This window comes from Pleurodeles waltl, chromosome 6 (assembly GCF_031143425.1).
Source record: "Pleurodeles waltl isolate 20211129_DDA chromosome 6, aPleWal1.hap1.20221129, whole genome shotgun sequence".
In the NCBI taxonomy this organism is placed as follows: domain Eukaryota; kingdom Metazoa; phylum Chordata; class Amphibia; order Caudata; family Salamandridae; genus Pleurodeles; species Pleurodeles waltl.
The window spans coordinates 604,691,203-604,715,610 of record NC_090445.1 but is presented as its reverse complement, the minus strand read 5'-3'; the positions used below and the strand labels follow the sequence as shown (position 1 = coordinate 604,715,610).

The 24,408-nt window shown below is 42.4% G+C and overlaps 1 protein-coding gene across 1 annotated transcript in view; it reads right to left on the bottom strand.

Annotated features, from left to right (window-relative positions):
* SARS1 (seryl-tRNA synthetase 1) overlaps positions 1–24,408 on the bottom strand; it is a 75,613-nt gene that overhangs the window by 9,937 nt on the left and 41,268 nt on the right. Inside the window, exons 8-9 of the mRNA XM_069238876.1 lie at positions 19,317–19,446; positions 14,724–14,881 (exon numbers count right to left, since the gene is read on the bottom strand). Of these exons, the coding sequence (XP_069094977.1) occupies positions 14,724–14,881; positions 19,317–19,446 (288 nt within the window). The remainder of the gene's footprint in view (positions 1–14,723; positions 14,882–19,316; positions 19,447–24,408) is intronic.

The window sequence follows — 24,408 nt, the reverse complement described above, 5'->3', positions numbered from 1 at the left end:
TGTGTTTTTTAATATCGAGGCTCCAATTGACTTTATTTTGCATGTCAGGGCACTAAGAAAAGCCCCGCCTTCACCCCATTCTCAAGCTGATCGGTTATGTAATGCTACAAAACTCTATTTTTAGAAGTATTATCCTCAACCTCCGAAACAAGAGATTTGGCAAGAAGCCTTTCGACTCCCAATTACACTTAGGGGTCTGATCAATCCCCTGTGTGCCAAACATATTCAAGGTGGCACCAAGGATGAAATGCCTTTTCACAATACTGGCAGGAGTGAAAAGGTCGCCTGTCACTATAAAGTCCAAGTGTAGCGCCACAGGTTACCCTTTCAAAACGGGTGACTGAGGACACAGGACCTTATGAGAGTTTCAGTTCCACTGTCAATAAAGGACAAAACTTGATTCCAATTAATCCTATTAACGTGTACTAACTGAGTAACTTGATAAAATTAAAGGGGCTCTTTTGCTATTGATCCATCCTTCCACGTTAACACAAGCCAGTTCCTCAGTGAAATGTGGTAAATTCCATCTAGATGTTTAGGGGTTTATCAGATGACAAGGCCTTATAAGTATCAGAGATTTAGAACTGCCAACAATACATGGTGCACTTACTAAAGCCAAATGTAAGCAGCATGTACAGAATCCCAGTTTTTGGGGCCAATATCAACGAGAAAGATAAAAAAAAAACCCTACTAGGAAGGGGAGGAATATATTTTCACTGAAAAATCTAAGGTTTGTTACAGTTCGGTTCAGATGTCACACACAAAACCACAGAATTTCAGCGGTTACAGTTAACTCAAGAAACTATAACTTGTGTGCCCTAAGATAACTTAAGTTGCGCCCTCCCCATGCCCAGTTTTCTCAATTATTTCACTGCAGATGTTGCAGTGATATCATGAATTAGGTTATAGAAGGTGTCATGAGTGATGTAGTATGTGGGGTAACTAGCAGTGCACGGCGACAGCACGAGTTATACTTACCTTAAGCCACAATTTATAGTTACTTCAGAAAAATGTAACTGTAACTGCTGAATTTCTGTGGTTTTGTGAATAAGCTACACACCCTGTCATGAGTTATGTATGTATACGGTATTTCTATAGCATGAAATTAGCCAAAAGTCAGTGGAGCACTGTACATGGTCAAAGACAAGCATAAAGACAACGAGTAATAGGAGAGGAAGCTGGAAAGGATGAATAATGCATTGTGATGGAGTGTTCTTTAAAGACGTGAGGCTTCAACTTTTTCCTAAACTGGAGAAGGTTGGGGCATCTCTGGTGGATACAGAGATGCTGCTCTAGACCCTGTGTGCTGTGATGGATATTAAGTAATTGGAGATCTCCATTATCTTTAGTGCCGTAAAACAACATATCAGGATAGGTTTTTAACTCAAAACATTTATTTCACAGGCCCAAAGAAGTACATGGCTAAGTCACATAAAATAAAGTGCCTTGGTACCTAACATACGATAACTTCCGGGATAGTTCATGCAGTCAGTTATGTTTTTCTTGCATGCAGGTACATGTGACTGATAGCAAACAAAAGTAATCATTGGCAAAGCAAACAGGTCAATTGGTCTTATCCTTTGTACTCACTGGCTTTGCCAATGCTGTTTACCAATGACGCAGCCGGATCATTCCGTAGGTGCATGCAGGCATGACCAATTATGCATGGACATGGATCGCGGTGCATCTACGCCAGACCTGGCAACTTAGTAAAACATTTCACTGTCAGGGGAGGGTGCCTTGGAAGAAATGGAACCTAGTGCCAAGAGATGCCTCTAAGGGGTACTTCTGCTCCCTCATTTCCCGTGTTCTCTAAAAACACAAAAAAATTAACAAAAGCTTGCTAAGGATACGACAGTCGATGTCCTCAGGTGTTTTCATGCCCGTTAATGGAAAATCAGAGGCTCAGATCTTCCCAAAACAGCTAAAAACCCACTATTGTACAGTAGTTTCCAACTGTTTTCTCTACCATCGTGTGATATTGGCTGATCACCATGTAAAGTGTAGCAATATCGTGTGAAGCACTGTGACACCGTGCGAGTTGGCAGGTCTGATGTACCCACCTATGAAATGACAAGTTCATTTTTTTATTTTATTAGACGATCCCCGATGGCTCAAGAAGGGGTGTCAATGGGAGCTAGTGGGAGGATCAAGGATTGTTTGGGATGCAAAAGGGAGGGAGGGGAAGAGATATATGCAGACACCTAAGGCTGAGGTGGGGAAGACTCCCATAAAATAAATAAATAAAAGTCAGAGAGGGGTGAGGAAACTAATGGAAGAGCTGTTGGGAGAAATGAGGGAGCAATATGGAGCGGCCCAGGGGTGGGTGGCTGGGTAGATGCTTGGTAGTAAGGAACCAGCACAAAAAGGAGAGAGCTGGAAAGCAAAAGCACTCTCATTAAGTTCTGAAAGAAAAAGTAGTCCCTAAATGTGGGGAGCGGAGGGATACCAATCATACAATCAAAACAATGGCAAAAAGGCTATGTTCGAGGGAAGGAATAAAGAGAATGGGAGGGACAAAGAATAGACAAGGGAAGCTACTGAATAGAAAGCAGAAAAATACGAGTGCAGCAAAGGCAACCAATAAGCAATGGGTTGACTCAAAGACCACTGTAGGTTTTTGGTACAGTCCACAATAAACGTTTGCCTATCTGACAGCGAAAAGCTGTCTGGTAGATGAGACCTAAAAATAACACTCACCTCTATGCTTGGCACTGAAAATGTCAACTTCAAAACAGCTTCAGGTCTTACAATTAATATACTGACAATTTCACCGCTTACACCTAGATCAAAACTGAGCCCTGAGATTGTCAGCACGGTATGAACCATGGACACAAAGTGACTGTTACATTGTCTGTTGTAAAAAGACCTATTGTGCACAATATCCAAGAGTGTGATTTGGGTCAGGCCACTGGTATTTATTGCTTGGCTTGCATGTCAATCTTATTTGCTTGCTTCTAGTTTGATAGCTTTCCTTCATCTTCTTGTATTTGGCTCCCCCTTGAAGCACAGCTGTTTTAAGGGTTTTCTGACTGGATAAGCGGTATCCTTCCACTGCTTACAATTAAGGCCCCCTTTTTCCTTTTTCTTCCAGTACTCCATTGAAGTATTTGATTTTCATCTCTCTTCCGCGAGTGCTTCTTTTGTCATACACCTCACCCCTTCTCACAGAATACTTGCACATACGTCAGAAAGTGCATAATACACAGCAGCTGGTGCAATTGTTTGTATACGTCAAAACAGATATCCTACAAAGTTATTTAAATAAGAGAACTTGTACAACAAGCCAAATGCGCAATTATACTCCATTCACACTTAACCAAAAAGGTGTGTTTTGCCCTCCCTCCCTCGAAAGTCAGCTCTTCCTGCAGATGAACATGCTCACTCCCCAACGCACCCCAATATAGTTAGCAACATATAGCTCTTTTTTTCGTGGAAGTTCAAACTTTCCCTCCAGAGGCTGCTGATTCCACATTGCATCCGTTGACCCATTTGAAGACCATGTTTTTATTTTGTCCCTAGTTTTACAGCTTCCCCTTACAACTGCATTTAAGGGTGCACCCAAGCTCCTTTGCTTAGGAGTGGTGTGGTCTCTGAAGGCGGTAGCCAGGCACATGTCTAGTCAGGAGGCCCTGCCACAATATTTCCCCATGGATCTTCACCCATAATTCACAGAAGATAAGTTTCAAAGATGATCTACACCTACAATGGCTGCACAAATCTAGAGGAAGATTTTTCTTTTCATAAATTCTCCCTTTTTAAAGGCCACCTGCCCCAAGTAGCAGATTACAGACTGGTTTCTTCATGACCATTCAAATTTGTTATATATGGAAAATGTCACTTACCCAGTGGACATCTGTTCGTGGCATGTAGTGCTGCAGATTCACATGCTTTGCATAAGTCCGCCATCTAGTGTTGGGCTCGGAGTGTTACAAGTTGTTTTTCTTCAAAGTAGCTTTTTCGAGTCACGAGATCGAGTGACTCCTCCTCTTGGTGATAGTACGCATGGGCATCGAGTCCTTTGTTAGATTGTTTTACCGCAGGAGGGTTAAGTAAGGACTGAAGAAATGTCTATGTACATACATGTAGTAAGAAAAGAAGATGTCCATGCAATGTATATACATAAAGAAAGTACTGCAATGGCTATAGGCTTCCGGAGAGGAGGGAGGGTGCATGTGAATCTGCAGCACTACATGCCAGGTACAGATGTCCACTTGCTTTGCATAGACTGAAAAGCAGTCTCCTCCTAAAGTAAGCAGTGGCTAGCCTGTAGGAATTGGAGTAGCTTGAAATAATGTTTTAAGCACTGCTTGACCAACGTTTGCTTGTTGGCGAGATAACAGACCACACAGTAGTGCTTAGTAAATGTGTGCGGTGTGCACCATGTAGATGATTTGCATATATCTGCCATTGGTATGTTTCCTAAGAATGCCACGGAAGCTCCTTTCTTTCTTCTAGAATGTGCTTTGGGAGTTACTAATAGCTGTCTTAACTTTAAGATAGGATGTTTGAATACACTTTACTATCCATCTAGCTAACCCTTATGAGGTTGCTGAAAAGCTACAAAAAGTTGTATAGATTTTCTGAAATCTTTTGTTCTGTCTATGTGTTACATGAGGCTCCTCTGACATCAAGAGTGTTAAGAGCTCTTTCAGCAACTGAATCTGACTGCGGAATCAAGGATGTGAAACAGTGAAACCACTTTGGGTATGTCCTAAGTACTATTTTATGTTTGTGAATTTGGAAGAAAGGTTCTTTTAAAGTGAATACTTGAAAAAAGTAATTACTACTAGGAAAGCAACCTTACATGAGAGAAACTGAAGAGTGCAAGAATGCATGGGTTCAAATGGTGGACCCATAAGCCTTGTGAGCACAATGTTAAAATTCCAGGCAGGAGCTGGTGGTACTCTAGGTGGAATAACTCTTTTAAGGCCTTTCATAAAACCTTTTATGACAGGAATTCTAAACAGAGAAGTATGCTGTCTGTTTTGGAGGTAAGCTGATATTGCAGTTAAATGAATTTTAACAGATGAGTATGCAAGATTAGCTATTTGTAAGTGAAGCAAATAACAGACACTATCCTGTACTTATGCTTTAAGTGGATCAATTTGGGTTGACAGTAATATACAAAACGTTTCCATTTAGCTGCATAGCACTGTCTGGTTGTAGGTTTACGTGCTTCCTTTAGAATGTCCATACACTCTGATGGAAGCTGTAGATATCCAAACTATGACCTCAGGAGCCAAATCGCCAGGTTGAGTATACTGGGATTGGGGTGCCTGATTTGACCTTTGTTTTGAGTCAGTATGTTTGGTCTGTTTGGGAGCTTGTGATGTGGTGCTACAGATAGATCCAATAGTGTTGTGTACCAATGTTGATGTGCCCATGTGGGAGTGATGAATATAATAGTGAGGGAGGTGTGACAAATTTTGTTGACCAGAAATGGAATTAGTGGGAGAGGGGGAAAAGCGTAAGCAAACATCCCTGACCAAATGATCCATAGAACATTGCCCTTGGATCGAGGGTGTGGGTACCTGGATGCGAAGATTGGACACTTTGCGTTTTCGCTTGATGCAAAAAAATCTGTGTCTGGTGTTCCCTACATGTGAAAGTACTGTTGAATTACTTGTGGGCAACTCTCCCATTTGTGTATTTGTTGCTGCTCCTGCTTAAGAGGTCCGCTAGTTGGTTGTGTAACCTTGTGATATACTCAGCTAGTAGTTGAATGCGATTGTGAATTGCCCATTTCCAAATTGTCTGTGCTAGAAGGGACACTTGGGATGAGTCTTGCCTGCTATCACAAACCTTAAGTATTTGCGATGTGCTGTTGTAAAGGAAATAACTGCTGTTGGTTAAACGGCATATTAAGGACCGCTTGTTGTATCTCAGTTTTGAATCCTGAGCATCGCAACCAAGCATGCCTTTTTATTACGCTAGTGTTTATACCCCTAGCTGCGGTGTCTGCTGCATCTAGGGCGGATATAATCTGCTGCTGTTGTTGGAGATAGCCTGTCCTTCTGCAACTACCTGCTGTGCCCTTTTATTGGTGTTCCTGTGGGAGATATTGCAGGAACTCCTGCATCTTGTCTCAATGGGCCCTATCGAACCTGGCTAAAAGAGCCTGATAGTTGGCAATTCTCCATTGATTTGCAGCTTGAGTTGCCACTCTTTTGCCTGCATCAAATTTCCTTCTTTCCTTATCGGAGGGAGGAGCATCCCCAGTGGACTGACTATTTGCCCTCTTTCTTGCTGCACTCAACAATAGAATCAGGTGGCAATTGCTCAGTGATGACGACTGGATCTGATGGTGCAACTATATATTTTTTGTCCACTCTTGGTGTCAGTACCCTAGCCTTTACTGGCTCTTTATAAATGTCAACAGCATGTTTTAGCATGCCTGGAAGCACTGGTAGGCATTGGTACTCTGTGTCTAGAGGATAGTGTGTTAAATAAAAAATAATCCTCTTTGAGTGCAGCTGCACACTGTGGTATTTCGCTGCTTATAGGCCGTGGTGTCTTCAAGCGGAGACGGCCGAGTGGGATATACATCAGGATCGTTAGAAGGTGGGATAGGGTCTGGGTCATACAAATCCCATGAGTCTACAATACAAGTATTGTCACCCAGGTAATCCCCATGTGAAGAGACAGGGGATGGCATAGAAAAGTGTGTAGGTGAAGGTGGTGGAGTATCAGATGGTGGAGAAGTGGGAAGCAAAGGGGAATGTGGTGGTGAAGGCTGATGTACTGCCTTTAGTTTCTCCTTGTGTTTGAAGATTTTGACAGGTGAAGGCCCAGCTTCCAACGTCTTTTGGAAAGATAGTTTCCTTTTGGTTATAGGAGGAGAGACAATAACCTTTCCAATATCCTTATGGATATGGATTTTTAGTTGTTTATGGTCCATCACTTTAAGTATGGGCCTAAAGTCTGTTGATTCTTCTACAGATGGAGCATATTTCTTTCCCACAGTTTTGATCTCCGAAAGCTTGGTGACTGGCTGCTTTAATCGGGCCGAAAATGTTGACTCCGAAGTAGATGGAAGTTTTTTCAGCTCTGAAGAGGAGCTTGGGTGTTTCCGCTCTGAGGTGGAAGACTAATGCTTCGGGTCCGAAGTGGAAGCCTACACTTTGAGTCGATCCCGAAACAGGCGTGGCAGTCTGTTCGGTTGATGTTGAATGCATTTTTGTCTTTTTTGATGCCGAACCCAGGGGCTGGCCATTGAGATGTAACTTTCGGATCCGACCATGGCCGGCAAGCAGTGGACGCAAGACCAGTTGTGCTGATTTTTTTTTTGGGATGGTTTTTGGTGATGGGAAAGGGCTGTTGTACTCACGTACTGTGCGCTGGAATCACTTGGCTGTCCCCAGCGGAGTCAGAGTCTGCGATGGAAACTGCAGTCCACGCCTGTTCCTCACTGAAAATGTTGGGAGTTTGTTCGGTTGACTTGATTGCCATCTGTAGCTGACGCGCTCTTTGATACAGCAGAATCGACAGTCCTAAAACACATTATCTCCATTCATTTTCCCATGTGCAATTTGAACAGATGACTACAACCTGAACCGCTGGACAGAATTACACCAAATGTGGCAGAAGGCTAACTCTTAGTCCAGAAAGCATGCTTTTTGTGATTTGGTCTAAATGTATTCAGTGGTTCAGGAAATATTAAGAGGGCAAAAAATATAGATATCTAGGAACGCGGATCCTCTTCAGATTCAACTGTCCCTGTGTTGATAGCTGATTGGGTACCAACACTTCAACAAGAAAGTGTTGGCAGCCATCTTGGGACTGCGCTTCAGCCGAGTCCCAGAAAAAAAAAAAAAAAAAAGAAAAGAAGCCAGGGTAGGGAAACCCAGACTCCTTAGTTCTGGTGCTGGGTCTCCAGAAGGCTAAAACTTATATATTTCTATTTTTTTTTTTTTTTACAGCAGAAAAATCCAGATATTTCCAATGTTCTGGAAAAAAAAGGGTGGTTTCCCACCCATATCTTTTAATTAGCCCCCGGGTGGGCCAGGTTCCCGGAGCACTGGGTGCTTTAAAAAGAAGGGTGCATGTGCCCCCCCCCCCCACCTCAAGGGCTTCTATTTGCCCTGGGGGCCGCCACCTCCCTGGGGTGATCATAAAGAATAATGCAGGTAGCCCCGGGGACCGTCACCTCCCCGGGGAAAAACAATGTTTTAATGTAACCTTCGTCTCCCCAGGGCTAAATTAAATCTGTATGCAGGAGGCCCTATGGCCTCCCTCAGAGCCCTGGGGACCACCATCTCCCCGGGGATAAATTAAATCTGTATGCAGGGAGGCCTTATGCCCTCCACAGCCCCAGGGACCACCACCACTTTGGGGCAAAAGATTGTTTTAATACGGGGAGGTCCTCTTGCCTCCCTAGAGCCCCAAGGACCGCCACCTCTCTGGAGCAAATATTAAATTAAATGTGTAAGGGGGTGGTGCACCCCTCCCCGGCATCACTGGAGCTAAAATAAAAGAATGAAGCAGGTCCATTGAGGACCCCTTGCCCCAGCGACCACCACCTCCCTGGGCAAATACAACATTGGAGGGGGCAGCGTGCCCCCTTCGTGGAGCTAACAGCTCCCACCAAGCAAACTCAAACATAAGTCCGCTTTCTTGAAGCAGAAGCTGTCAAACAGCTCCTACTTGCAGAAAGAAGAGTTTTCATCTGTTCTCATGCATGCAAATATGTGTGCAGGGAAACAGATGAAAACATTGGTCCCGCAAGCAGGGAGCTGTTATGGGAGAGAAAACATACACAGCAAACAGATACTTCAGAGGAACTTACAGGACCAATCTTCTGGACTTAAGGTGAGTAGAGGGCACACTAACAGGTCAGCTCAGGCGACACTGTGGCAGCTGGGTGCAGTTCAGCCTGGGTGCCCCATGCAAGTCAATGGAGATAGGTCTGGTCATATAGTGCAGGGTCCAGTCCGGGTCAACCACCAAGGGGGTTCAGTTCTTGCGATGCTGGGGACGTACAGACACCAGTAGTCCAGTTCTTGCTCCAGGATGGTCGGATACCTAGGTGGTTTGGACCGTTGCGTTCCGTCAACGGTGGCAGCTGCAGTAGAGGGGGCCCACAGAAACAGGCTGTAGGCGTGGACAGGGGACCACTCAGCAACCAACAAGTAGGCTCGGATCTCACGAGCCTGGGGGACATAGGGACACCAGTGATCCTTTTCTATTCTGTCGGGGTGCAGAGGACCGTCCGGTCTCTGTCAGGAGAGGTGGTCACAGTTGAGGGGGTCCTGCAGACAGGCTGCAAGCGCCATCAAGAAGTCAACAGTGGGCAAACTCAAGGTGGGCTAGGCAGCTCCGATGCAGTGGTGATATCTGGCGTCGGATTTTGGCGGTACCGGGTCCTCACAGTTCTTTGGTTGCCTGTGGATGCAGGGAAGCAGCTCCATCTCCATGGGAGTTCTTAGCGATTGGTGAAGCACTGGCCTGGTTTCTTGGAGGCTGCAACAGCAGGAGAGGTCCGTTGCTCCACAAGGGTCGGGTGCACCAAGGCTGGAAGGGTTGGTGCCAAGTCCATCATGCTCCTCAGTTCAGCAGGCTTTCTGTTTACTCCTTCATTTGTGTCCAGCAAAGATCTGTTTTGTTTTTGGTATCAGGGGCCCACTAAATACTAAATTTAGTGAGTGTTAAGGGGAGTGAGGGGTAGAAGCAAATGGGCTACTTAGCCTGAGGATCACTACAACCCAGATGACCACTTCATTTGGGACTGGGCATCACCCTGTCTCAAAATTCCTAATTCCACCACACACAATATGGTGGAAATCCTAAGGCTGTGTTCACTCAGGTTGGTCAATCTAAGGGTGCGTCCAGCCTGCAAATGCAACACGCCTCTTGCATAGCTTTTTTTTCCTGCCTGTCCGGGTGCCAACTGGTTCGGAAGGGGGGCAAGGAAGTGGAATGCAGATTTACAGGTCATCCTGTTGGGATGTGTGTATAACACCACTGCCAGAGCAGCTTTGTTTCTGTTCTCCAGACAGCAAAGACTCTCACCCTGGGGGTTCAGATTCTTGTATGTTGGTGGCAGGCTGACTAGCACTAGCCAGTTAGCCCACCAGCAGTTGGTAGGTTTTCTGGGAACACTTCTAAGGTGCCCTCTGGGTGCATCTATTAATAACTCCATCATTGAAATCAGTGAGGATTTATCACTATGAGATGTTTGATACTAAACATACCTATTTTCAGTGAAGACATCATGGCGCTGGAGAACTCCTATTGACCACTGTCCAGCACATGTATTATGAATGGCTTCACTGTTCACTTACCATGTCTAAAAATCAACAAAGACATAGTAGGGTCATATGTGCTCATGTAGATATTCCAACACCTGTAATATAATGCACTCTGCCTTAGGGCTGTTAGGCCTGCTGTAGGGGTGACTTACAAATATTACAAGCAGTTTACGGGACATGCCAAACGAGTGTGAGCCATGTCGGGTTTTTACTTTTTGGAGGACCTTGTCACACAGCCTGCAGTGGCAGTCTCCATTGGTGCGTGGTCCCTTAGAGTGGCACAAGCTATGCTGCAGCTCTCAGGGACCCTCTTTAGTACCTAGGCCCTAGATACTAGAGGTACCATTTTCTAGGGACTTACAGAGGTGCTACAGGGTCTGGTCACTTGGGTTGCCTCCCCATCCCCACCATTCGTGTTGCCTCTTAACTTTATTGGGGAGGAAGCACTCCCTCATTGAGCCTTGCACCATCATTTCTCTGGTTTTAAGCACAGAAGCTCGATGGGGGGTGGGGCAGGGGGTGACACACAAGAAAACTCTACAACAGTGGCAAATCCAGATGTGCATTGAAGGAGTTCATAGCTGCAGCATTTTACCTACCCACAGTGGCTTCCAAGGGAGAAGCTCAGTTTGGAGTTCAACACTTGGAATCCCCAAAAAAGGAAACAGTTGCCTTTTGTGAATCAAAGTTACTGTACTTGCTGGCCTCCTTTTATTCCCTTGACGTTCAAGTCTTCCTTCATTTAATGGACCTACTAGCCCCCCCTCTTCTTTTGCCAGACCTAGTGGTCCCCTAAAGCCCACCGGCGTCATGACGTTATTGCACCACCTGTTTGTCCGCACAAGAAGCATTGCCGTCTTTCTTATCCAAAACATGCAAAACCAACAATAAACTGCTAGACCACTCCTTGTACAAAACTCACTAGGCAGCCATCCTGGCTAACATCACTGAGGCGATATTACTTACGTTCACACCCAATACGCCTATACTCAGCCTCTCACATAAAAATAAATAAAAAAAATCCTGTAAGAGGAAATGAACTACGTAACATGTTGCAACCAAAATGCAAATAAAAGGAGTGTTATGGCAACCTCCTTGGCATTCATGCTATCCATACACATCACAGGACTGCATACCAATGAAAAACTAAACCTGTTCCTGCAAGGCAGCATTTGTAAGTGGAGACCAGGCTCTGCCATTCAACTGTTCCATTTGCCCAAAATCCAAAGAAGAATACAAAGGCTGCTCCCCTTTTGAATTTAAAAATGGAAATGGAAGTCTTTCCTTCATTGTGGTGATAAAAAATACATTTTAAATTAAGATTATAACCTTGATCTGTTCGTTTTTTCAACAGCATATCAATCACCAATTCATGGATTTTTAAATCCATCAATACATGATAGAGCTGATATGCAATTAACACATAAATGTTTTTGAGGTTTCCCCCACAATTGTAGCTCTACAGAGTGACCTTTATTTATTCAAAGTATCCGCCACAAAGAGACGTATGTGTAGAAGCTTCTATTTATATATCAAGAATACGCAACTATGCAGTTGCTAAAAACTTTAGGACAATTTGACAAGTCTGCATTACATTTGGCAATCGTCTGACCCATCAAGCTCAATATTCATTTCAAACGTCCTGCAAATTCTTCTAGAAGGGGACAGATTCATTAGGGGATTCATTTTACGTGCAATGATGTTTCTTGGTGCCTGCTTCCACAAGCACTGTGCATCAAAATTACAGCACCCTTGTATGAATTTTAATAGGAATAGGCCATTTTTAGGTTTTGCCTACTAGGCAGTGCATGCGCCGTCTGTGAAGAGATGGATTGTTAACTTACAGTGGACTTAGAGCCAGCTCATTGCTTACTATTGGTTGGCTGTATTGTTAATCTCATTTGCTTGCTTCTTATTTGTTTGTCTATGTAGGCTTTACTTCCCTTCTTGTATTTGACCCTCCCTGGAGCAAGGGTGCATAACTTGCGTCCGTCCACTACCTGCTTTTCAAGCACCACTACTTCTTTTTGTGCATGTGTTTGCGTGTGCTTCTCACGCAGTTCCTCCAGCACTGCGTTTCTCGCACGTGTTCTCCGCGCCAGTTCAACGTCACATTCCTTCGCCCCGTTTGTTACCCCCCACGCTCCTCTTTGCTCTGCATATGACATTTTACTGTCCTCTACTAGAACCCCTCACATGCTTCCCCCACCTGGACCCTCATGATACTTCCACTCTCACCCGTGCCCTTGTGTAGCTTTCCACAATCCAGATATTGTATCCCCTCACATGGTTAAAAAAAAAAAGAAAACACAAAACAAATGACATTTTTTCATGTTTTTTTCTTTATTTGTCCAACTCGAAAGATAACTAAAAAAGAAAAGAAAAAACATCCAGATTACGGCTAGTGCTCGTTTCTAATGTGGATAATCTAAGCCTTAAGAAACTGGGTGCTCTGAAAAACATGTAGCTGTTAGTATGCCAAAAAACTCTATCAACTGTGTATTTTTATATCAACATATGAAGTGAGGGATTTCCATTAAAAAAAGGACAATAAAGAGTGAAGAAGTACTAAGAAGTTGTATATGAGAGGACTATTTACTTGAAAAAACGTTCTGCCTTTAGTTTCTCCCATTAATGTTCAGGAAAAGGGGTGGCTCCACAGCGATGGGCATTCCAGCATAGCACATGGGCAGGTTACATGTCTGAATCCCGCATAGCACTGTTGTTGACCTGTACTATCATGACCTCAACAAGCTGGCCCCTTTGCATCGTGTGCCAGGAATAAAAGGGACAATATGGGAACTTTACATGGACTGCCCTACTTGAAAACCCTGTTTTATTATAATTTGTAACCCAAATGCTGTTCTCAAGAAAATGCAATTTAAATGAATAAAACCGTTTATTGCAAAATTCGTTAAGGAGCACACTCTGACACCTAGCGGGTCTTATCTGCACTAACTAAAACTCCACAAAAACATACTTGTCAAACCATGTGGTATGTCCTATATGTCTGCTATTGGACATTAGGTGCATGAACATGAACCTAGAGTGAACTTCAAAATTCCTCAAATACTGGGCTTAATGGCTATATTTTTTAAGCATATAAATGTTTCTGCAATGTCTTTCCATTTGAAAGGCAATATGATGTTTTCATCACATTCGTGTTTTGAGGAGGAAAATTCTCACCAGGTGGGAATCCGTTATAAAATAAGACAAGAATTGCTGTTCTCTCTCTTTTATTCAGATTTAATTATTTTGTGGTTTAAAAATATTTGGAATATTTGACAACTTCTCTACGTTTCATTTCATAAAATGGTTGTCACGAATGACATTATTTCTGCATGGCATTCGTAGATGGATTTGGAGAAGAATTTGATTAATGTCTTTAGTTATTGGTCCTGATGAAGCGTCATTGGATCCGTGAGGACCGCACAACACGAAACAGGACGACCCTGGTTTAGGGGTACTATTACAATTATAGTCCCCCGCAGTTTGTTGCTCTTAGAGAGTAATTGAGCATCAACACTCAATTTATTACTTTCCTCTTGGTTTTAATCTTGGTCTTCATCCTAGTGTATTGATTAAAATGAGATATTTTGCGATGAATAACCAATTTTAATATTTTGTCTGTTCTCTCCTTTCGTGTGCTGGTGCCTGAATGTAGGCATATCAGTCTGGATAGTTTGAACCCACCAGTCACTATCAGAACAGTACGGCTGAGTGCCCCCCCTCGGGGAGCCCGTCAGGCGTTGCAGCGCCGGCCTGGCGAGGAGCATTTCCCGATGATGATGCTAGTCATCCATTGTGATGCTTGAGGGCTCTTGCTCCTGATACCTCAGGTTTCCTAGGCCATTATTGCACGTGTGGAACAGTGTACTTTTGCATGTCTTATTCGTAGATGGGGCTCAGCTATGTTGTTCCAATTACTGTGAGCCAAGACGCGATAATCATTTCTTACGTTTTTTATTCACTTCATAAAGGGAGCCTGTATGATTTTGTTGAATAAATTAAACTAATAACATAAAGCACAATCCTACTTAACTTTGCTATTTTAATATGCAATGTTAAAACTTTTGAAAACTGAACAATAAGTGAATAGCTAATATTCATGAAATACGGCGATCACTAACAGACTCTAGTAGGGAATCGTAGTTCTACTGTTTGTTATAAATCCAATCTGAATAGCACCACTATCATCGCTCTGCGACAATACAACGGTACATTTAAGAGGTGAGCACTCTCTTGCTTGATACTGCTTCCAATACTGATGAATTCAAGTTTTGACTGAATGTCTCCCATTATATTTGTTTTAAGAATGTTCATATCATTCACTGAGTATTAATTTTTTGTTCTGATAATTAACACCTTCAAGTAAAATTATTGAAAAATATGACTTTTTACTTTACTGCTGAAAAGTATGCAGAGCCATCTCCAGCCAGGAAACAATACCCACACTTGTTCAGAGATACCGACCTTGTCCATCATCTTCTTGGTCTGTCCGTACCGGATCCGTAGCCGCCGAGCCTGGTAATCTGTGCAGTTCGAGCAGGAGACAAGTTCTCGGTATGCAGACGAGCCTGGGAACCAGGCCTCCAGGTCCAGCTTCTTGCTAGCAGCGTGATTCAGCGAACCTGCAATGTCAGCAGAGAGAAGCAAGTGAGGCCCAGGCATGGGAAGCTCATTTGCCACTGGTGTCAGGTCATGGCCTTTCTGCTGCTCTTAAAACACCGCCCCCCTTCTCCAATGACATGCCTAGTGAACAAGGTCGCATATGCGCTTTGGTTTTATGAGCCATAAAGCTAACCGTATATATGTGGCTGTTAAACAGACCGGATAAGTCTTAAATGACTTTTGCCTGGAATAAATGACTTCAGAGGCCAATGGTCTTCAGAATGGCAGAGGAGTGGGTAGTATTTTGTACAAGATCTATACTTATTTAGCGGGAAACTGCCCTTTCCTTTTAGAAAAAATAGGTGAATAAAGGCCCTAATAAGAGATTGCCATTTCACGAACTAAGATACTAATAACCGCTCTTTTTCCTGTGTCTATGTCAGACGTATCTGTTAGAAGCATGCCAACATTAAAGTCTGAAGTGACACCACTACGAGTGGCGGGTTTGTGCTGAGAGGTTTTGTTTCCTACAAAAGGGATAATCAATATAGTGAGCATAAGTCTAATTCGGGGATAAAAACCATAAATCATGTTTGGTACTGGGAACTCGTGGTAGTCCCATAAGCTCTAACAACAATATATTACATTTCTGTATGGGCTCCGTTATTAGGGGTCGGTATGTGCAGAATATTTCTCAAAAGCGGTAAAGATGATATTAACTTCTCCTTGAAAAGGAGATGCTGGCACTTTACGTATCGAAGTGCTACATATAATGGGTGACTTTCTTTTTTTTTTAAAGCACCTGTTAAATTGAACAGCAAGAGGTGCTGGATGCTCAGACGCATGCTAATGCGGCTGCCCTAAAGGACGTGCGTGCAGTCTAGGGTTCCTGATTTGTTTGGGTCCTTCTAGTTTCACAAGTCGTGCCATTTGGCACCCGTCCATTTTTTAGTACAGCTTTTTCTCCCGGACCGTATCTTGCATTTCTGCACTTATGCGTTATTTTTTGATGTGCTGATGACCTGCCAACCACTCTGGGTCGAAACGCTGCTGACATTTCAGGCTATAAGAACAATATCCACGAGTTGTATTGGTGTCTGACCATCAAAAGCCCATTCTTTGTACAAATTCATATACTCTGTTGATTGAATATTGTTCAATTGACGCCATTTTATTATACCTAAAATACACGTTCCTAAGTCCCTAGCACTGCGGTAACTTGAGCTCATTATTGAAGCAGTTTAAAAAAATATATATTTCTGTTTCTTCTGTTACTGATATCTTTCTTGTTATTTGGTAACCTTCATTTTAGCAGCAATCTGGAACCCTGGTTTCTTTTATTGCTCATAAGCCCCTGGTTCTAGGTGGTTACTGGACTGCCCCTGCGTTTGATTAACCATTGAAAAGTGAGAAAATGGACATTTTCTCTCTTCTCCACTAATGTAACAACGTGAAAGTCTTGGGCTTGTGATGTTGGTTTCTAACTAACGGTATATTTATTAACCTAATGGTCTTAATTTTCTTGAAGAAAATACTGCAAACATTTTTCTGACTCGCATGGTCTAAAATCTTCAAGTAATATGTGAATAAAATCCTTTCCCTTTTAGAACATTTTGACCCAAGTGGACTGTGGCGGAGGGGAAATAGGTACCCTAGAAAGTGTGATATTATTAAAATCCCTCAAAACATCAGACTGAGGAAAGGGGAAGACCATGCTGGACAACAGAGACTTAAATGCCGCACAGCTAAGAGCTAGTCTGCAATATGAAGTTTTAGGTACTGTTAGGTTAGTGGACACAGTGTTAAAGAGTAGCAGTATTACAGTAAGTGCTATAGGGTGTCAAAGGCATTCCGCTTCCTGTATCACAGGGCACTTTGGCATTATCGTACAGGCCACAGATGCCTGTGCAGAGCCTATCATAGTACAGATCTCGCTGGTGGACCAGGTGGCTCCAACCAGTCAATCGTGAGCTACGAGTAGCTTCCAGACACCTTCTGAGTAGCTCACCCTGAGTTAATTTTTTAATAAGCAAAGCACAAGGTCATACATATTTACATACGTTGAGAAGGCTGTGTTTACTTTACATTACCATCATCAAGCAGCAGATAGCAGAGCCTGATAACAAGCAGTTCTCAGTCAGATTTACAGGCCAGGCTGGGGCACAGAGGTAAAGAACTGAAACACTATAGTATTAACTCTTACATAAATGTCCTTCTCAACTCAATAATGGAGTGTGAGAACAAAATGATGTCTATGAATGCTTTTGAATAGGTGAATATTACAATTAAACGTTACCTTAATGATAAGCACTTCACTTTAATTTTCTCCCATTTCAAATTGTCACATTTACAAGCAGCAGGCCTTTTGCTCCCAGTGGGCAGTAGTCACTGCCATATTTATAACTGAAAAAATAGTAATTTTTTAAATGGACAAATTTAAAGTGAAGAAAACTTTTTCTATGAAGCTTGACTTTCTCCAATTAAAATGTATCCACTGCTGAAGTCTTAACGTTTTATGAAGCATGTTTCTTCACTTTAAAGTCCTTCCATTTAATCAAATGTATGCTTCGATTATAAAAATGGCACCATGTCCACAGGCCACTGGGAACAAAATGCCTGATGTTTGTAAATGCGACACTTGGAAATGGGAGAACATTTAAATGATGAGTTTTATGGAATCCATATTAACCAAGTTAACTCTTCAGTTTTTTTTCTTGACATTGTGCCCCATTTATATTTGAAAAATACAGCAGTTATTTTAAGTTGGAGAAATTTACAGTGTAGAAAAATGTTCCATATTCTGACATTTTCGCTGAACATTTTTCTGTCCTTTACATTTCTCCAATTAAAAAGAAAAATGGTTGTATGTTTGTGTTATTTATGTAACTGTGCCACATATGGCGAAAGGTAGGTAGGTTCTATGCCACGTGTACATATGACATATTCTCTCAGTCACCTGTACATATATTCCATTGATATGCACACGTTCATGCATCCTCAAGGACCAAGCTCTCACTGACACACATGGCAGCCTTGTCATAGTGCCCCTACTCAAAACATTTTGTTCAAACCATAGTATATGGAGGCATGGTTTCAAACAGCAACCACGTATTTTACTAATGTATTTTGTTCAAACCATAGTATCTATATTAAGATGGACCCATGGTTCCACACCGCAACCATGCATTTTACTAATGTACTCTCCTCGGTGCAGGTGTGAGCTACCAGAGTTCGCACCTGAGCTGGGGAGAGCCCATTTGTTAGTGTACTCAGGTGTACTGCTCAGGGTGCCCCAAACACAAATCTAGAAATAGATTTAGGTGCAGGAAAATCAAAGGCCTTAAAAAGTTGCACACTAAGCAAGAACTTTTTTTGTACTTTAGTTCTCTTATTTCAATTTCTTTTTCTGAATTTATGATGTGAAATTAGTGAAAGCCAACAGTTTTTTTGAGACAGACAATTTTAGCTAGTTTTCAACATCTGAGAAGGGTAGAAAAAATGTTAGAAAGGTTGATCAAGATCATCAGTCTGGTGAGTACAGCTTTGGTAGCAATGATGATCAACTATATTATAAACCATGTCTATGTAAGTAATTCTAGCAGGCATTTACATCTCTAAGTCATTTTGCTAACTGAATTAAATGGCTTGATTGACAATAGGGGTTGTGTTTTGCTTTAACGTTGCTTTAATGTTTTCTTCATTACCTCTTAGTAAGTCAAAAGCTGGAGTCCCTAAAATATATACATGTATAGGAGCACATCATGTCTCTCATACGAAGCAATTACTGCTACTTTGGAGAATCGGGCTGACAGAACATGACTAACTGCAATATGTACATGTCTGGCACCAGATCCCTCACATAATTTGAAAAGTAACCACAAGGCATTTGATCTTGTTCGACATTTTATCAGTCAAACCCTCTTGAGGCACACCAAGTGTTTTTCCATTCAAGGGCATACACAAGAAACAGGTCAACAATCTAAACAAATAAAACTGAGCTGTTTTCCACAACATTGCTTCTGGTGTTGCAAATAGGTTAGAGCAGTGGTTCTTAACCAGTGGTCTGGGGACTCCTGGGAGTCAGTCAAGCCTACTTATGGGGTCCGCAACTGCTTACAAAATTGAATAATATGAGCAGATTAACAAAGTGTATTTAACTTGAAATTGGCGGCTAAAAATTCACTTAGTAACTTAAGATTAATGTTTTGAATCAGTGGAAATGCAGCAAACAGACTACAGTATGGACAATGAATGGCCTTAATGTCAGGTGTCCCTGGCTTCCAGTTAGACCCAAAGGGGGTCCCCGGATTCCAATAATGATTCATTGGGGTTTCCAGTAATGATTATGTGGGGGTTCACTGAAGTTAAAAAGTTAAGAACCACTGTGCTACATGGAAGCTTGAGGTAGGTTCCACTTTATGAAAAGAAGCAAGAGGTATCCTTTATGTTACATACCTGAGACAATATTAACAATACGGTAAGGGATGCCAAGGGACTGGTAGAACTCCTCTGCTGTGCCAATCATCTCATCGAAAAGTTCCCAAGACTTGTTATCGTGGGGTGATGCATAGATAAACTGTTCTATCTGAGGAGACAGAAGAACATTATTCATATCACTATTTTCTGAAGACTGGTCACAGATCACAAGAGACAACACTAATAGGATGAACATATTACTGTGATAAACCATTACTGTGGCTGCAATAAAGGCTTACTCTCGAGCAAGTAATTAGTAGCCAAAAACCACCGTACTACACAGTGTTTTAAAACATATTTTTTAGCACATTTGGCCCTTTAAGAATGCAATGATTTCAGCCTTACAGAAATTTAAATAGTCTGAATCTTTACAACATCCAAAATGATTCCTAGATGTTTACGTTGTTTTAGATTGAAGCGTATGCAACATTTGTTTCACTTAAACCCAGTGTTTAAAGGTCTTGCAAAAGGAGGCTAAGTTATTAAGTTTGTCCTGAGGACATTCCATGAATGCAAAAAGTTAAAGAAAGACTTTCTCATAGATCCACAATGCTTCACCTACTCTTATTGTGAAGAGGACCTTGGGAAATGCTAGTCTGGAAAACAAGTAGCTTGCACTAGATCAGCAATGCAAAAGAAACCCAAAAGGAACAAGTAAAAAGTCAGTCTTCGGATTAATCGTAAACAATAATTTTCATAGTTCTGCCTTGAAATAAAAACATTATTAAACAATCTAAGTTATTTGTTCAGAGTTGTAGCTCACAAATCAGTGGCAGAGGCTCATTAGCGAAGATCTTTTTCCTGCCCCTAGTGACTGGTAGTGAATCAGTCAGTAATGATAGCGGGTAGTGGTTGTGATGGGTGTTATTAAAATAGCCTAGACATGAACATGACATGATCCTTTTAGTCTGTATTGGTGATCTATAGCAAGGGTAGAAACAGGTGTGGACCACTTGAACATTAGTTATTTGTTTGCCCTATTGTCTGGTCTACATGCTTTGTGCCATTTTAACATCCCAACCAACCTGTCAAGGGGCGTTTCTCCAGGACCTTATATATATGTAATGCTCCAATGTGTTGTTTTCTATCACCAATGTAGATTAGGGATCTCTACAGGACACCACACTTTTCTGCACTATGTGTTTATCCAATACCTTAAAACTGAAATGCTGAAAAGGACATGAACAATTACATCCTAGGTCGAGGTTTCTCAAAATGTCTGTTGCAAGCCTTTTTTTTTGAGGGTCGTTAAAGTCAATGCAATAAAGAGGTCTTTAAATTCTGTATTTATCTTGTGCCATTTGCTGAGATTTAAAGACGGAGGTCAAATTTCAGGCTATGTCTTCTGACAAATTGCTGCTTATGTTTTTTTTAACATGGCGATTGGTCATTACAAACGTCTCTCATTTTGCAGTCAGTGAAAGAAAAGTAAAGTGAATTATGTGACAGTCTTTCTGAGGTACAGAGAGTATGAAAGGAAAGGCTGTAAGATGTCATTTTTTGAAACACACAAAAATTCGAAAATACCTGTAGTGGGAAATTGACCTTTTTGCAGAGTCATCCCCAAACGTTTTGCTTCTGATCTCCTGTTTTTGACTGGATGCTGCATTTCATTTTTGCTGGACTCAGGCCACTTTACCACTAAAGTGCATATGCTCTCTGTCTAAATTGTATTAATGATTGTTTTCTCCTAGATTGGCATATTTGATTTACTAGTAAGTCCCTAGTATAATGCACCAGGTGTGCCCAGAGCCTGTAAATCAAATGCTACTAGTGTGTCTGCAGCATTAATTGTGCCACTCCCTGCAAACATGTCTCAGGCCTGCCTTTGCATTGTCTGTGTGCAGTTTTGAACTGCCATTTCGACCTGGCAAGTGCACCCATTTGCCAGGCCCAAACCTTCATTTTTATTACCTGTAAGTCACCCGTAAGGTAGGCCCAAAGCAGCCCCATGGGCACAGTGCAGTGTATTTAAAAGGTAGAAAATGTACTGGTGCGTGTTACATGTCCTGATAGTGAAATACTACTAATTTCGGTTTTATCTGTTCCAAGGCCTATCTCTCCCTTACGGTAACATGGGGATTGCCTTAAAATATCTTTTGAGTATAAGTTCCCATTGAGAGATAAGGAGTTTTGGATCTCTAAACTCACAATTTAAAATACATCTTTTGGTGAAGTTGGTTTTTGAACTGTGAGTTTGAACATGCCATTTTTATTATTTATCATTTTCTTGCTTAACTATTCTGTGCCTCTGACTGTCTGTGGAATACACGTCTGGGCCAGGATGACAGTTGGGCTGTTTTTTGAACTCACACTAGACGGTCACACAAAGTGGAGTTCAGGTGTGCCCTGCATTTCCTGATGGGTCTTCCTGAGCTAGAGCGGTGGGAGGAGCTGACACTTGCACCTGACTAGGGCTGTGCCTGTCCTGCCATAAAGCAGTCTCCAACCCTCTGGAGTTTGCCTTTTGCCAGGGCAGGGAAAGGCAGGGTCTTGTGCACTACAAAAATTCCTCATAGAAGTATGCCTACTTCAAAGACCGAAATGGGAATAAGTACTGGACCTCTGACACAACATAGTTAGAATCGTTTTTGACTGGGGATATTCTGCCACGAAGAAGAGTTGGATGCTGTAGGAGGGAATGCCACTCTGTCTGTTGCCTTATTGTGCTGGCTTGCTGCTTCTGTCCTGGGAGTGAAAGGACTGGACTTTTTTTCTACATCCTGCTTTTGAAAGTTCTCCAAGAGCTTGGACTGAGCTTGTCTCTTGTTAAGAAGTCTCAGGGACATCAAAGACTTCACCTGCCAGTACCTGGGCTCTCTTGCAGAGTCCTGACTTGCCAGGTGGTGCTAAATCCAGTACCTAGGTCCTTGGGAGTGAGTTCTGGTGCAACCAAGAAGAAACCAAGCACATCAACTTCAAGTGGCTTTGGAACTGGTGCCGCTGTCCGACTCCGTGCCGCTGCATGCACTGGAGCCATAGTCCCCACTAAGTGCAACACCGCTACTGACGCCGCAGGCCAGACTCCACCGCAGCACCTCTGAAGTCCCGCCACAGCGTGAGTTCAGAGTGTGGTGTCACTGACATCCATGGCACCCAGTTCTGACTCTGCGCAGCACCCGTGGCCCTGTGGTGTGATCGTGACACCACTGAAGTCGATGCCTCGCATCTTGACCTGCTGGATTCATCAACCCCACCTTGTCACAAGGAAATGATAACTCTCCACCGACACCGCATCACCTCCCCTGAAACCGTAAGGAACAGACTCCTCACCTCCCCTGCCTAGCAGTAAGGAACCAATGCCTCACCGCCCCGGTAGCAGTAAGGAACGGACACCGCACCTGCCCAACTCCATGCAACATCTTTGCTTCCTCTTTTCCCAAGGTACTGTACCTGAGGTCCGTGTGACTCCATGACTGGCCTGCACTCCCTGGCGAATAGCCTCAGACTACTGGAAACGACTCCGTCAAGATGTTGTGATAGCCCCAGTTGGAGCTAATGTGTTTCTAAGCACCATACTGCATTTAATCTTTAAAAATTCATATCTTTGCTTGTGTATGTTGGATTTTTGTCATTTCGGTCTTGTTTTACTCAGATAAATAATGGCTATTTTTCTAAACTAGTACATTTATGGGTGTGTGTGTGTGTGTGTGTGTGTGTATACACACACACACACACACACACACACACAAATACTGCCTCTGAGCTAAGTCTGACTGCTCGTGCCAAGCTACCAAGGGGGCGAGCAAGGGTTATCTTAGCTGTGTGGCTCCCTGACTAGAATGAGGGCATCTACTTGGACAGGGTGCAATGCACTGCCAACTGGAGACCACATCTGTAACACCTGCAAATGGACTGTACACATTCAGCAGTTGGGAAAGCAAAAATAAAGCACATTTATTTGTAATTCTGAAGTGTGATGGAAGCAAAGACTTTAATTGGATCAAAACAAATCAAGACACTTTACTTGGTGATGCCCAAAGGATAACGATTCATTGAAAACCAATTTCCACACACTACTGGTGCGTGATATAGTTTTATCAGTAAAACAATGCCTCTGCAAATTTAGTAGTCATTTCAGCAGAAAAAGTGCAGTCTGTAAATTAAAGTGTGCTGTCACACAATGCTTTAGCTACATTAAAATAACTGCCCACCTCCTGTCCATTCAAGTTAGGTGGGTCACAAAAGTTTGTTGTTCTAAAAAGTGGGTTGTGGTTCTTATTAGGGAAGCTCTGTTGTAGATGCTAACTCGTAGACAACGCTTAATGCCAGCTAATGAGGTCAATGACTTAACTAGCGTGCAGCTTTGTACCAAGGAGCATTTGCATGTCAAGCCACACATTGTAACCAAATGGTGCCTTCAAACAGTTTCCTGGTTTGTAGGGCTCTATAAATAAATTCAACACAAGTAACTGCACAGATTTGCAGTCAACATCCAGACAAAAAGAGGACGTGTAGGATTTTGAAAAATACCCAGTATACATTCCTAATGTTTAAAACAGATATTGTTGTTATCCAAAGCTCAATGACAGCTTGGATTGATCAAAGCAAGTACAGCAATCATTGTACACAGTGTATATTTAATCCACTAACTCCTGAAATACAGAACAGCTCAAACACTACAAGCTGTTGAAAATACTGAAAGAGCAGTCAACTAAGGATAATGGCAAAGTGAATGAATTGAGAAACATATCTTGTGACTACAGGTGGGAGGGTATTTGCACTGACTCAATTACTGAAATGCAGATTGGTATGAAACAGAAAGGTGCAGATTGCTAGATCTCTGCTGCAGTACCATCCCCATTTCCAAAATACTTGAAGTCATTAGGCTGCTTCCAAACTACTTTAAAGGCCTGGCAAGTAAACAATGGAGGAAACTAATTGTATTCAAAAAGCATTCTCTACGACCATACCCACACTTTATTCTGATCAATTCAAATGCAGGACTCAGTTAAATGAACACACTTAGCAAATAATGCAGAGGAAATGCTATTGTTGGTTTTTTGGTTTTCAAAGTGTTATTCGGCCACACAAAGAGTTAAAATGAACTATTCACTATACTACACTATCA